Here is a 12681-nt window from a genome sequence, read left to right as displayed (position 1 = left end):
AGCAATCTGGTACATGGTTTTCATGAGTTTTTCATATAAATAAATGAAAATTAGAAATATCTGCTTTACAGAGCAGATGATATATCTCTTCCTCTTCATCATTTGGTTTTAACTCTGTGAAACAGAGGGACATCTTTCCTATTTTAAAAAAGACAAATAAATTGACTTATGGCTTCACTGCTTATGTATACATTATACTCATGTGCTGTAGAAGTTCATCATTTCTACAGGTCTAGTCAGGTGGTAGAAAACTGTACCCAAGACCCACTGCTTTCTACAGTGCAGGGAAATTAATACGAAGTTGTAATTGGCTTCAGCAGCTTAGGTTCATTCATTAGCTGTTTTTGAAATAGGGGAATTTTCAGATCAAAGTGTGAGAGAATGGGAGTAGCACCATTCATAGCCTGTTTCTGCAGGTGTGAACAGGGATTTGCTGCCTTTTGTGTTCTCGTAACTCAGCTAGTGCACACAGAGCTGGGCTGCCCGGGCAGCACCGTGGAGCCGGGCCGTCGGGGACATCCTATCCTGGCAGGATAGGAGCCGCTCCGCGCCACCGTTACCTCCCTGGGCATCACCGCTGCGGAAACTTTGGCTTTGGAGCTTTTACCTTTTTACCTCATTTGTGAGTACTGGGGATTGCGGGAGGCTGTTCCTCAGTAGGATTTGTTGAATGGAGTCTAAGGTGGCTATGGCAAGAGCATAAAGGCCTCGTCCATGCAGTATGAAAATGCCCTTACCATAAAAAAGGTGAAGGGATTACTGGCAGTTAACGCTGCTGCACAGCAGCAGCTCGCGTGGAGCGGCAGTGCTCATTTCAGAGTTGTTTGGGGTCTTTTTAAACACATGATGTGCAGTCCCAGCTTTTGGAATAATAAATCTGGCAGCCTGCTAAGGAGAAGCACCACTTAAAAATGAAATATGGTGTACAGCTTTTAAGTCATAACCTTAGGAATCTCATCAGAAGTCACCAAGTAGGGACTTGAAAAATACAGCTTGTGTGCAGGGAAGTTAATTTTTTCAGGAGGCTGGAAAACAATGTCTTAACCCCTGTTAAATGTTTGTCATTGAGAAGACCATCCTATTAAATTTATTAAAAAAACAAAAAAAAAAAAAAAAAAAAAAAAAAAAAAAAAAAAAAAAACCTAACCCTAACTTCCACCAACCAAAACTCTGCCAAGTTGGATGTATTGTAAGCCAGGACCGTGGCTGCATACTTAGGGGAGTAGGAGAGCATCAGCTGGGAAGATGAGGTTGTAGAAAAGGCATGGGAAGAAAGACTTGTCCTTGAAAGTTGTCTTCACAGTGTTGATCTCTAGACTGCCGTCCAATCAGTCCTATTCTAAGAGCTGATTTTTCATTTTTCTTCTTCCTCTGCTGCCTTTCATTTCACCTTCTCCTGTGCCCCTGACAGAACACCACACATGGCCTCTCCATTAAAGCAATTAAACTGCAGAGTGGAGCTGGCCGAAGTACAGCGCTTTCAATTTGTGAGGGGTGGTTTGTTTTTTTTTTTTTTGGTTGTAGTCCAATCAAACTTGTAAAAGTAACTCTCAGGGAATTAAAAAAAAAAAAAAAAAAAGTTTTCAGAAACATCCCAAAATGAGGCTTTGGGCTCTAACTGTGCTCGCCGGGACACTGTGTGGCCCTCTTGACCCGCCTGTTGCTGAATGATATATACTCGCTTGTCAGCCCCACTGCGGCTAAGAGCAGCTATAAAGCTGACAGGGATGTCATTGTCACCCAGTGGCTGCCGGCGCGCCTGGCTCCAAGGCCGCCGGCCACGGGACTGGCTGCAGCGGGCGTCGGGGCTGCCAGAGCAATGCCTGCAGCGCCGGGCTTTGCAATCCCCAGCGAGCTGCTCGGGACTCTTGTGCTTGGCGTCCCAGCTCCAAGCCGGGATGACCTGAGACTCTTTTTGGATGTGGAGTCCCCAGAGCTTCCAGCCTTTGGCGTTGGTGGCAGCGAGCCAGGGTTGGCATGGCCGGTTGGCCCAAAGCTGCAGAGTCTGGGGCCGGTGGGTGCCAGACTGGGTAACCAGTCCCCCAGGACACCAGAGTGGCAGCCCCAGGTATTCCAGTGGTTCACCATAAATTTAGGAACCATTCCTTAGTTATTCTACTTTTTGTTCATCTTATTTTGCAGAAGTTGTTTCAAGCAAAATAATTTAGGTTCAAGTAATGGGCTTTTCCTTTGAAACTCTTCGCCAAAAACTTTCTGTGAGGTTTGCTGTTGAATTGGGCTGGGAACAGGGCATCAAGGAATAGCGTAAAAAACCTACCGTGGTTTTCCTCCAGATGGCATCGTGCGGTTCATTCATCCTAACCCTGTTATCTCTCCCAAGCGAGTGGATGCTACTATGTCTTGTCCAGTTAGCATTTGCATCGAGCCATCCTGTATGAAACAGGATTGTCAATTCACAGGGATTTTATTCTTGGCAATATGTGAAAAAGCCTCGCTCCAAGATGCAAACGTTTTCTTAGTAGGTGGGAGCACTGTTTTGCTTCTGACTGGCTAGCTGACTTGGTGATGGTCGAGTTGATTGCTTGTAGTTACTGACACCGTTTGCTGCCTGGCCGATTAAGACACTCGGACGTGCTGGAGGGTATCCAGCATTTTGAAGGTTAATGGAGACGTGGTATATGGATGTGCCTTCCAGCCTGAGGTAGGAAACCTTGGGAGGGGAGGAGAGCGCGAAGACAGTTTGAATCACAGTTACATACTGCAGAGGCACCTACAACATAAAACAAAGACTGTTGGACCAGTAACCTGAGGGCAATTTGGAAGCAGAGCAGCTAGGAAAGCTGTCGAGTATATTATCTAAACTTAGAGAAAGAAAAAACTAAGCTTTCCTTATCCTGTGTCTTTTTTTTATTATTATTAAACACAACAAAAACAAACCTTTTATATAGAATTTTTATATTGGGGTGTCTATTTTGAATTGGTAAATACATATTTTTTACTTTTGCTTTCAGCCGGCTTTAATAAAGGGCCTTTTTAAGGTAATTAACAAACTTAAGGGACTCCATCCATAAAATGTAGACATTCACAAATCCAGGGAACTGAAACACTTCAGCAGTGCTCCAAAAAGTAACAGAATACGCCTCCACTCAACTAACACTCGGTGGCGTGAGCGCTGGTAACACAGGAGTCGTAAATGAGGAAGGGCTGCTAATGACCTCCGTTAGCCCCAGAGGCTCTCCAGCCCGCAGCGGAGAACGGGGAGCGTTGCGACGGAGCTGGACAGACGAATATTTAGATTTATTCTCCCAGTCCAGGTGAGTCATACCTTGCACAAACACCAGCTCTTAAGGCAGGACAAGGGAATGATCGAGAAAGCGGTGACTTCAAATTGCAGCTGTTGAGGCCCCTGGGTTTGCCCCCGACGCCGTAAGGGCCAGTGTCCCTGCTAGAAGCTCACTGCCGCTGGGACCCGGCGTTGGTTACGCCACGGCCACGGCACCGTCTCTGCTTTGTGCCGTGCTCGGGCAGCGGTGGGACGTACCTACGCGTGAGGGCTGATGTGGCTCCCACGGCACTAAACACACAGGCTCTCACCTGTTGGAGCTTTCTCCCCGCCACCGCTCCTCCTGCCCCCGTTATATTTAGAATCAGGCAAAAAATAACTTCAGTACTTAACGCACAGCTGAGGTCTGTGAGGCTTTTTGTATAGTCATCGCATACAGCTAAGACTAAAACTGTGTCAGTGGAATATGCTTACTGTATAGCTACAAATGAAAAGCAGGATATGGGCCTCAGGAGGGTTTTAGTAATATATTGGCTATAGATACTGATGCTGTTAAGCCTGTTGCACAATGAATGGAACAACAAAACAAAAAAGGGTCATAGAAATTTTAAGTTTTTAATCACAACTTGAGTATTGTAGAGGAAAAGTTTGTGGCTGCAAGGGAAAAGCATTTAATCACTTCTTAGCCATCACCCACATTTATAAAATAGAAGGCAATTTGATGACAGAGTAGTAAATGCGTTTAGCTTGAAGCTATGAGGAATTGCTTTGACTCTTGGTTAGATAATGCAAAAATGAAGTTGGTGGATTCATCATAATTCCAAAAGGACGTTAGCGTACAACAGCATGAAGAAAACAAACTGCTTTGTACCCGAGTTACCACAAATGGGAATTAAAGCAGAAGGTTCTGCAAATCAGCTGTTTGATAGATCTTTGGCAAGGGTTTACTTGACCGTCTGGCTAGCTTGCACAGCAGTGTCTTGCTCTAAGAAGTCAGTGTCTTCCAGGAGTGTAAATCAACCATAACGTTTAAACTAAACGTATACAAAAGCAGTAGGACATATCGAAAAGGATTCAGGAGTCTTTCTAGCTGGTAGTTGAAACCATTGGCTTTGGACTTCGTCTCATGTGCGTTCAGGATCTCACGCATTCTTTATAACCTGTGTTATGCACTGTACATTGTAAATTTTGATATTTTTTATTTAATAAAATAATGAGTGAGAGAGTTAACATTTTAGTACGTAGTTCTGTGTTTTATTATTCCCTCTAAAATGAGCATGTATACATTTTGAAAAACTTTGGTTTGCTTTGGCATGTGATTCATAGAAACATAGCTCTTTCTATCGTTCTGACTTAAGTCATATATTTTTACACTAAACATCTTATTACCTTAGTTTTATTATTTCAGAATCAAAGGAGAGCTTGCAAATGTCTATGACTGCAGACCGAAGGAATGTTAATGAATAGTGCCATTGAATTTTCAGGTTTGGGCTTTTCTGATCTTAGAGAATATAACTGTAAGCAAAAATATTATGCAAGCTGAATAAAATTTAAATAAATAAGGACCAGATGTAACTATAGGGGCCTATAAAATGTAATACAAATATTATCCACTTCCTTAAAATAAATCTGTATTTTAGTATGAAAAATTATATTCATATTGATGTTGTGGATTAATCTTTTTTATGAAAGCTGGCAAGTGAACACCATCTTTTGCAAGGGCTTGTACTTAAATGGGAAACAGACTTTTTATTTTGACCTTGAGTAGAGAAATTTTTCAGTATCATGCAATGTAAAGCATTTTTACATTAACACAGTAATACATTTTTACATTATATAGCCTGTTTTATTACAGTAGTGTTTGGCTTAGGATTTTGGGTGCCTGTTAATGGTTTGTGAATGCTAGCAACTGCAAAATATTTGAGTCTTAGCAGAGGTATATGTGGCATGATACACATTAGATAAAATTCTTAAGTCAAGCGATTTGCTTTCAGCTGACCTTCAGCTTTTGTTGCTGGACTGTTATCTTTTAGATTCCATTTAGGTCCGTGAATGGAAGATCATAGATCATAATGTAACAGCTGTAATTTCCTCTGCCTACAAGTAACCAGCAGCTGGATTTATTTTAACTATCGAAAGATTCTTTTGTGGGGCTAATTCTTCAGTGAAACACACTGTACAACCAGTTGACTTCTACTTTATCTGTGAACTAGACTGTAAAAATGAAATGACAATTTTACTGCTCTGGACAAAGTATAGCACAAGTTGAAAAGGAAATAACTAATGATATTTTACTTGCCCTGGGAAAGAGATAAGTCTGTAATCCTGCAGTCATCAGAAACCCTTGTAGCATTATTATCTTTAATAAATGTTAATTTAGTATAATGTTTGTAGCTATGTAAGACGCTTGTTTGAAATGTGTGTAATATTAGCTTAGGAAAATACAAATTGTCAACCAAATCAGAAAACATCTTTTCCTGGGCATTATTGTATATGTAGCATACTGTTTTACCTCCTCAGGAAGTGCTGACATGCAGGTTTTGTGTTTTACACCTAATTAGGTGAATGAAGTCTTCCCATTAACTGTAAGTGCAAACCAAATTAGGATAGGGGCACATAAAATTCATATAATTCCAGCAGTTTGACCTGCCTGCTTTCTAGCACTATCCAACTGTGTTTGTTCCCAAGACTGGTATCTCTATTTTGGCCTGGACGTTCAGCGTTAGGTGGCTGTGTGTGCCAGAGCTGTCCGTTCTGGGAACTCGGTGCCTTTTTCCCCCCATACCTAGTGCTCGCTAGATTTGGGACAAACAGATGGTGATGTTTGTGGTGGCAGAGAGGGCCTTGTAGCTAGAGGGCACAGCTGTGGCTCTGGTTTCTACTCTCAGGACCGTTTTGTTTTTGCCTAGTGATTCCCACATTAAACACTTTGAAAAACACGGTCTGGGATCTTGAAACAACTCGTGTCCATCTGAGTGCTTTAACCAGTCTGGCTCTGTGCCGCTGGTTGCTGTGCTCCTCGTTGAGTAGCGGTTCACCTTTCTCCTGTGAAGTGCCTTTGATCCTATCAAAACAACGGCTGGCTCTCACAGACTGGCCAGGCAGAGGTGCCTGCAAGACTGCAATAACGCAGTGAAGATAAACATCAAAATGCAGTTAATATTAGTTCAGCTAAAGGAAGGAGGTTGTCATGAATGATGTATGTTAAGTAATATTCAGTGCAAGAAGCCTCTTTATCAGAATTCAGACCTCTTTTCTTCTCAAATTCAGTCAACACCAGATATGTAGGGATTCCTCTGCCCCAGTTCCTCTTCCATACTCTTCCACCTTTTTAGCAGATGATAGAACTTTGTCAAAATAACCATGATATTTGAAATTTTAACCTCCTTCATGTGTTGTGTCTCTTTACTCCTTCACCCTCTACTTCCAACATTTACAAGTAACTCAGTAGTCTGGTTACTGATTTTCAGTGAAAAAGGGCACCTGCTTTGAAAGCTGCTACTTGTCCTGAAGAACGGCTGCACAGAAGAAAAGAAACATTACAGAGACCGGCTCAGATGCTATAAACTTGCAGCAAATGTGTGAGCAGTCCCAGCCCATAGCCAGGCAGCTTGTGAGCCTTTCTCACCACCGTTTATGACCCTGCAGGTTTAAGTTTCACTCCATCAGTAGTTTTCCTGAATAGGAAGCTGACTTTGCCACCTTTCTCCCCAAGGCTCAATCAAGACAATGCAGTGCCTGCGTTGCCTGAGGTCTCTACCCTAGCAGTTCTTGACATTTAAGATACAAAGATTAAGCTGTCACTCTTAACTGAATTTAAGTCTTAATGGGAGCGTTTCTGTTTGTGCACTCTGCTGATGGGTGAGTTGATATCCTCACCCTACTGGGTCCCTGAAGTTGTTATAAATGAAGCAGGAGAAATATTCACAGTTGGGGGGGTTTTGAGACCAGATTCCCCTAGAGTTCAGGACTATCCCCATAGCGTAGATAAACAGAGTTGCTATGTAGAATATGCTTTGCACTTTTTACAAGTTGTTTCCCATAAGTACAGTCTCAGATGGGGTGCTAATTTTTGTAGGGTTGTCTTGCACTTTCTGTGAAAGAGTCATTTATTCTATACTTCTTCAAGATGTTGATCAAGAGGCTCTATGAGCTCTTCTACTTCTCTGCCCTTGCCTTTCTACCAGTGCATTTCTCCCATCAGCCAAGAACCTCTTTAGTCACAATCAGTATGAGAATTAGCATGTGGGTGCCTTTCCTTTATTCAGCAAGGCTATATAACAACTGTGGTATTTTGCTGGTAAAGCAATAGAAATTGGTTATAGCTGTGTCATGGCTAGAATCCGAACCTTACAAAATACATTCTAACATACCACATTGCAGGTTTGGTAAATATACAGTCCATTCATAGATTTGACACACACTGTTTATCAACCAGGTATATTCTTGCCGTGTTTTGAAACTATTCTGGCTTGCAGATGATTTTTTTAGCTATATAGTATGTATAGTAACAGTGTGTTCAGCTTCATTCCATTGAACTACAGATCCTTTGTTTTTGTTCGCCTTCAATATAAGCATTACCCAGCCCAGGACAGAGCCCCAGCAGTAGCGGGCAACTTCCCTTCTACTTTGCCTTCTAACAGGTTTTATGGTTGGATAGTTCAGGTTTACGCCTGCCACCATGGAGCCATCTGTTCTCCTGTGGAATTCCATATTTGCAAAATAGGGGAGATAATTGTCTTTATTCCACTGTAACAGCTTTATTTGGGAGGGTCATGGGTTTCTGAAGGTGTTGATGTGACTTCAGTGGACAGACCATCCAAAATACATTTGCATGCATACACATTGCAAGAAAGGCATTTGTGGACGTTTCTCAGTTACCTTGTTTTTGCCAGGATTCTCCAGGTATTCCTTGATTTTCTGTTTGTCTTTAAAATTCTTCAACCTCCTCTAGTTTTAGTTCAATAGCAATGTTCTGCAGAAATCAGAAGCACCCTGTTCAGTGTGGAGTAATGCTCTCTAGATGCCCTGGCTTGTATTCTGCATCCTTCCATCACATCCGAGGAATGTTAAACTTTGCATTAATTCCTGATTTGTATAATGTTCTCAGACTAAGGAAACATTCTTTGTCAAAATATACGAAAATTAAAGCTCCAGTTTTTTGAATGTATTTGTCAACCCTCTGAAGTATATGCTTTTAGCAACTAGGTGTCTTTCTTTAAATAATAACCTTCTTGATATGATGAAGTGTTTCTATTACCCCCTTTTGCACTAACAGTTTCTAAGATTGTGCCAAGCTATATCATGGAGAGCCATAATCTGTGTGAAACTGAGAGGAGATTGGGTGGGACAGGAGTGAAAATCTTTCCATAGACATTGTCAAGTTCATAACCTCTAGTTGGGCATCGACATCTTTCCCTCCTGCTCTTTTTTTATCGGTTGATTTGTTTTGAACTATTTAGGACTTGACTTTTAGAGATGCTGAGCACACAACTCAATTTTGAAGTCAGTGAGTAGGAGCTGCAGATGACCAGTAACCAAAACTCATGCTTTAAGTGTGCGCTCTGTACGTGTCCAAGTGGCTTGTTTCTTTTGCTCTAGGACTCTAGCGAAGGTTGTCTGTTCATTGTCAAAAGCAATGGTACCTTAAGCTTCTACTAGACAGCCTCCTACATTTTATTTTTGTTGCGTAATGTTTTCTCAAAGACTGCATCCTTGCTAGTGTGCATTTTCATTTAGTAAGAGTAGGTCCTAGTTTGTTTTCTCGGGCCCAAAGATGTCTGTTATATCTTAAAACCCTAATATGTTAATAGAGTCATTACAGAGTCATGCTCGGTTGTTAGATGGCTAGAATATTACATTGGATATCTTTGTTGCGTGTTCAAACTTCTTTAAAATATTGATAACGTTAAAAATGTTTAACTAATAATATCAGTAGTTTCTTAATGGTTTGTCATGGATGATCAAAACAAGTAGGGCCTTATCCAAATTACATTAGATTCAATGGAAAAAGACTATTTCTGAGTTAAATGTGCTTTCAGCTCATCCCAGAAGTATAGGAGGAAAAATGTCTATGTATAATACTTTATAAGCTAAGGAAGGTGAGTTTCTCATATTTATGCTCATGAACTATTTAAAAATCTTTAGTGTACATTGTGGACGCACTGCTTCATTATGTTTTTAATCTGTTTGGTAAGACTGATTCAACTGCACTAGTTTAAAAAAAAAAAAAAACTAGTTAAGAAAAACAGTATTTTGGCAGGTCAATTAGATGCTTCCTTCTTCAGGGTAAGCATAGATACAACAGGAATGTTCCTTTTCATGCCATATGTATTTTTAGTTATAGGTCTGGCTCCTAACACAAGCAGGACCCCCAGTGTAATACTGAATTGCTGCCTTTTCGACTAGATGATGCAGATTATTCAAGCTGATAACATTTAATGGTTCCTGAATATAAGCTTTAGGTATGCGTGGTTTTACGTGTATTAATGCAGTAATACTGGTAAATGCTGGTAGCTCTGATATGTTGACCATTTTTAAAGCAACCACAAATGGAAAACAAACTTCAAGGAATATAACTGGAGGTTCCTTGCTCCGAGGTTAGGAAATATAGCCCAAAAGTTCCTAATTTGACCATTGTGTGTACATGCCCAGTCTGCTGTTACATGGTCACATGCAGTTTTTCTATTGAACCTCTTGTTCATCCAGCACCCTAGTGTACCCAGTTGGATGATGCTCTCTTAATAAGCTGGTCAATATTTTGTATTATCTTGTTGGCCATTTGTAAATGCCTTCCTTTGTAGAGTGTTTGAAAAAGTGAAAATGAAACGTGCTATTGAAGTTCTGAAACAAAGACTCTAACTCAGCTTTTTCTCAAAGCTTTCCATGATCAGCCTCAGGTGAAAAAATATGTATCACTGTCACCCTGTTGGCTTTCACCCAGACAGAAGTCTCTTGTGTTGGCTAGTGTTAGGTGATCGTTTTTAAAGCAGAGGTAACAAAACAAGAAAAACAGAGGGAGAGCTAAGACACGTAGCGGAGAAGTTCAGCTGTGCTGCCGAGGTGGACATGAATGTGTCACGCGGTTCCTCTGGTAAATGCTGCTTCAGTTGTTTCAACAAAACCCTGCGGTCGCCTTTTTTTTAATCAAACAGTTCTTTTGATTTTTCTTAATTACCTTGGTACACAGCTCACAGTGCTTTGCCTTCATTTATGCAGATTGAAATCTCTTCCCCCCATCTGGGGTGCTTGTATCGGCTGTAATCCCTCTGTGGTTAACATCCTTCAGGCTTTTTTCGGTGACTGGTGTATATGTCTCAAAGCCCCGGCTCGTGTCAGCGGTGCTGCGCGTTAGCAGCAGTGGAGCGGGTGCAGATACAAGTGCGCATCGCTAAATAAGGTGCAGCGGGAACGAATGCAAGTAATGCTCCCGGCGGTGGCTTCGTCACCGCGTTCCCTCTGGGGCAGCTGAGTTTGCCTTCTGCTCAGCTTCCACCGCATGTGCTGGTGACACGTCGCAGGGCGACGTGGGGGGCGTTAGCTGTGCGGTGAGACATGCGGCATCGAACAGGGGTTTCCAGCCGTGCCGGCGCTGTGTTCTCCCCAGCAGCGCTCCGGCTCCGGCCTGGCAAAGGCCGGGCACGCGGGGCAAGAGCCTTTGTGGGGGTTATATTTGCCTGAGAACGGGTTATCTGCTATCTACACATCCAACCGAAAAATCCCAGCGCGTAGTTATCCGGAGCCTTTTGCAGTTCTCGGTGCAGGCAGGCATCCTCTGAGGCTCGCCGCTTGGTGCCGACGTCGCGGAGAAGAACAAACTCCGCGCGGCGAGGCGGCCCGGCGCCTGGAAAGCGCTGCGCCTTGCCAGAGCCGCAGCTGAAGCGCTGGAGCAGGATGTTCACCTATTTGTGTCGGGGGGGGAAAAAACCCAAACAAAACCAAACCAGAACAATGCCGAGGGAAAGCACCAGCGAGAGAACAGTGTGTTCTTTGTAATGCTTTTTCTTTGGGGACAGCTATTGCTGGCAATGAGATTAAATCGCTGCAACCTTCCCTGAAGCTACATCTGCCACTGCCTACATTTTCCAACCTCAGTAATAAACTAGCGTTTGCCATTGTTCGTTTCTTCTGGATTTCATTTCTTACAGATTTAACCAGCGCTGTTTACCACAAGGCATTCAGCTCTTGCTTAAAGCGGAGAGCTCTGCCAAGTCCCTAAAAATATTCATCCCTCTAAAGGATCTGGTTTTAAATAATATCGTAAAAAGTAGATGATATTAATGTAATAGTTCACACTGAGTTCACATATTGCTGATGCCAATGTATAAAAATGATAGAAGCGTAAGAAGTTGTTCTCGATAAGACTGCCCCGAAGCGGCAAACAAAATACTTTTTACCCTTTTCCTTAGCTATCCGTATTTTGGCCATGGCCCTCGTTTCCTTAGCCCAGCGTATTAGAAGAATCGACACTAGAGTTGTCTTTATCCGGACGCGCGGTGCCGTGCCCCTTGACCACGGAGCGAGGCTGGGGGCGCGTTTGGGGCGCTGGCGGGGGGAGCTGACGCGGTGCCGTGTTCCCGCAGGACGCCATCGTCATCCACGAGGTCTACGAGGAAGGGGCGGCCGCGAGAGACGGCAGGCTCTGGGCCGGGGACCAAATTCTCGAGGTAAGCGAATTACGAAGTGTCTCTGCATGGACGTGTTTGCTTATACGTTTTGTGTTTCTCGTAGATGCTGTGTTCAATACCAAATAGGTTTCTGGTGAGGAAAATGGTGATCATTTAGTAGGATCTCTACTTCAAGCTGCTCTTCTGCCACTAAGAACATCCCAACAAACCAATATTCCCTTATGTACTCATGTAAGTTGAAGGCACAAATTGAGACTATATTAAATTTAATTGGGCAAGGCAGTCGGTGAGTTAGAGGGTTCAGCTGTCGTGTCCAACAGCTCGGGATCACTCATCCTTTTAAGCTCTCACCGAGAGGCCGGCACTGCTGCAGGAGCTTCCGCGTCTTTGTGCCGCTCAGAAAGCGAGCGCTGAGCAGGGCGAAGCGCCGAGCGAGCAAGGGAGGAGGGAGGGAGGGAGCCCGGGGCAGCCTGGCCGCCGGCCCCACCGGCCCGCTCGGCCATCCCAGCCCCTCGTGCTTAATAAAGCTGTTCCGGCAAACACGTGGAATTATTTTTGCAAAGAAACGTTCCGTCTCTTTTTCCCGGAGGCTAGTGTGGAAGCGGAGAGAGGCAAGGGTTAAGACAGACGTGCTGGTTTGCAAATTCAAGTGCGTGCAGCAGGCAGGCAGGCAGGCAGGCAGGCGATGGGGGTTCTCGCGCAGCTGTTTGCAGAGCCTCGCTGTCAGAGCAGGACAAATTCCCAGCATGGCCATTAAGGCTTTCGGGTATAGGGTTAGAAAAATAGTGAGGGGCACTTGGGGAGTTGTCT

The 12681-nt window shown here is 43.3% G+C and overlaps 1 protein-coding gene across 10 annotated transcripts in view; it reads left to right on the top strand.

Annotated features, from left to right (window-relative positions):
* Positions 1-12681, top strand: part of PATJ (PATJ, crumbs cell polarity complex component) — a 160577-nt gene that overhangs the window by 126652 nt on the left and 21244 nt on the right. For 7 of the 10 annotated variants that reach the window (XM_026074452.1, XM_026074451.1, XM_026074458.1 and 4 more), the window contains 2 exons: positions 11827-11910; positions 11998-12102. In XM_026074452.1, the coding sequence (XP_025930237.1) occupies positions 11827-11910; positions 11998-12102 (189 nt within the window). The remainder of the gene's footprint in view (positions 1-11826; positions 11911-11997; positions 12103-12681) is intronic. The other 3 variants (XM_026074455.1, XM_026074454.1, XM_026074461.1) reach the window with 1 other exon arrangement.

This window comes from Apteryx rowi, unplaced genomic scaffold (genome assembly GCF_003343035.1).
Source record: "Apteryx rowi isolate R43461 unplaced genomic scaffold, aptRow1 scaffold_39, whole genome shotgun sequence".
Taxonomy (NCBI): Eukaryota; Metazoa; Chordata; class Aves; order Apterygiformes; family Apterygidae; genus Apteryx; species Apteryx rowi.
The sequence above is the reverse complement of the archived record's forward strand: the minus strand, read 5'-3'. Positions and strand labels throughout refer to the sequence as shown.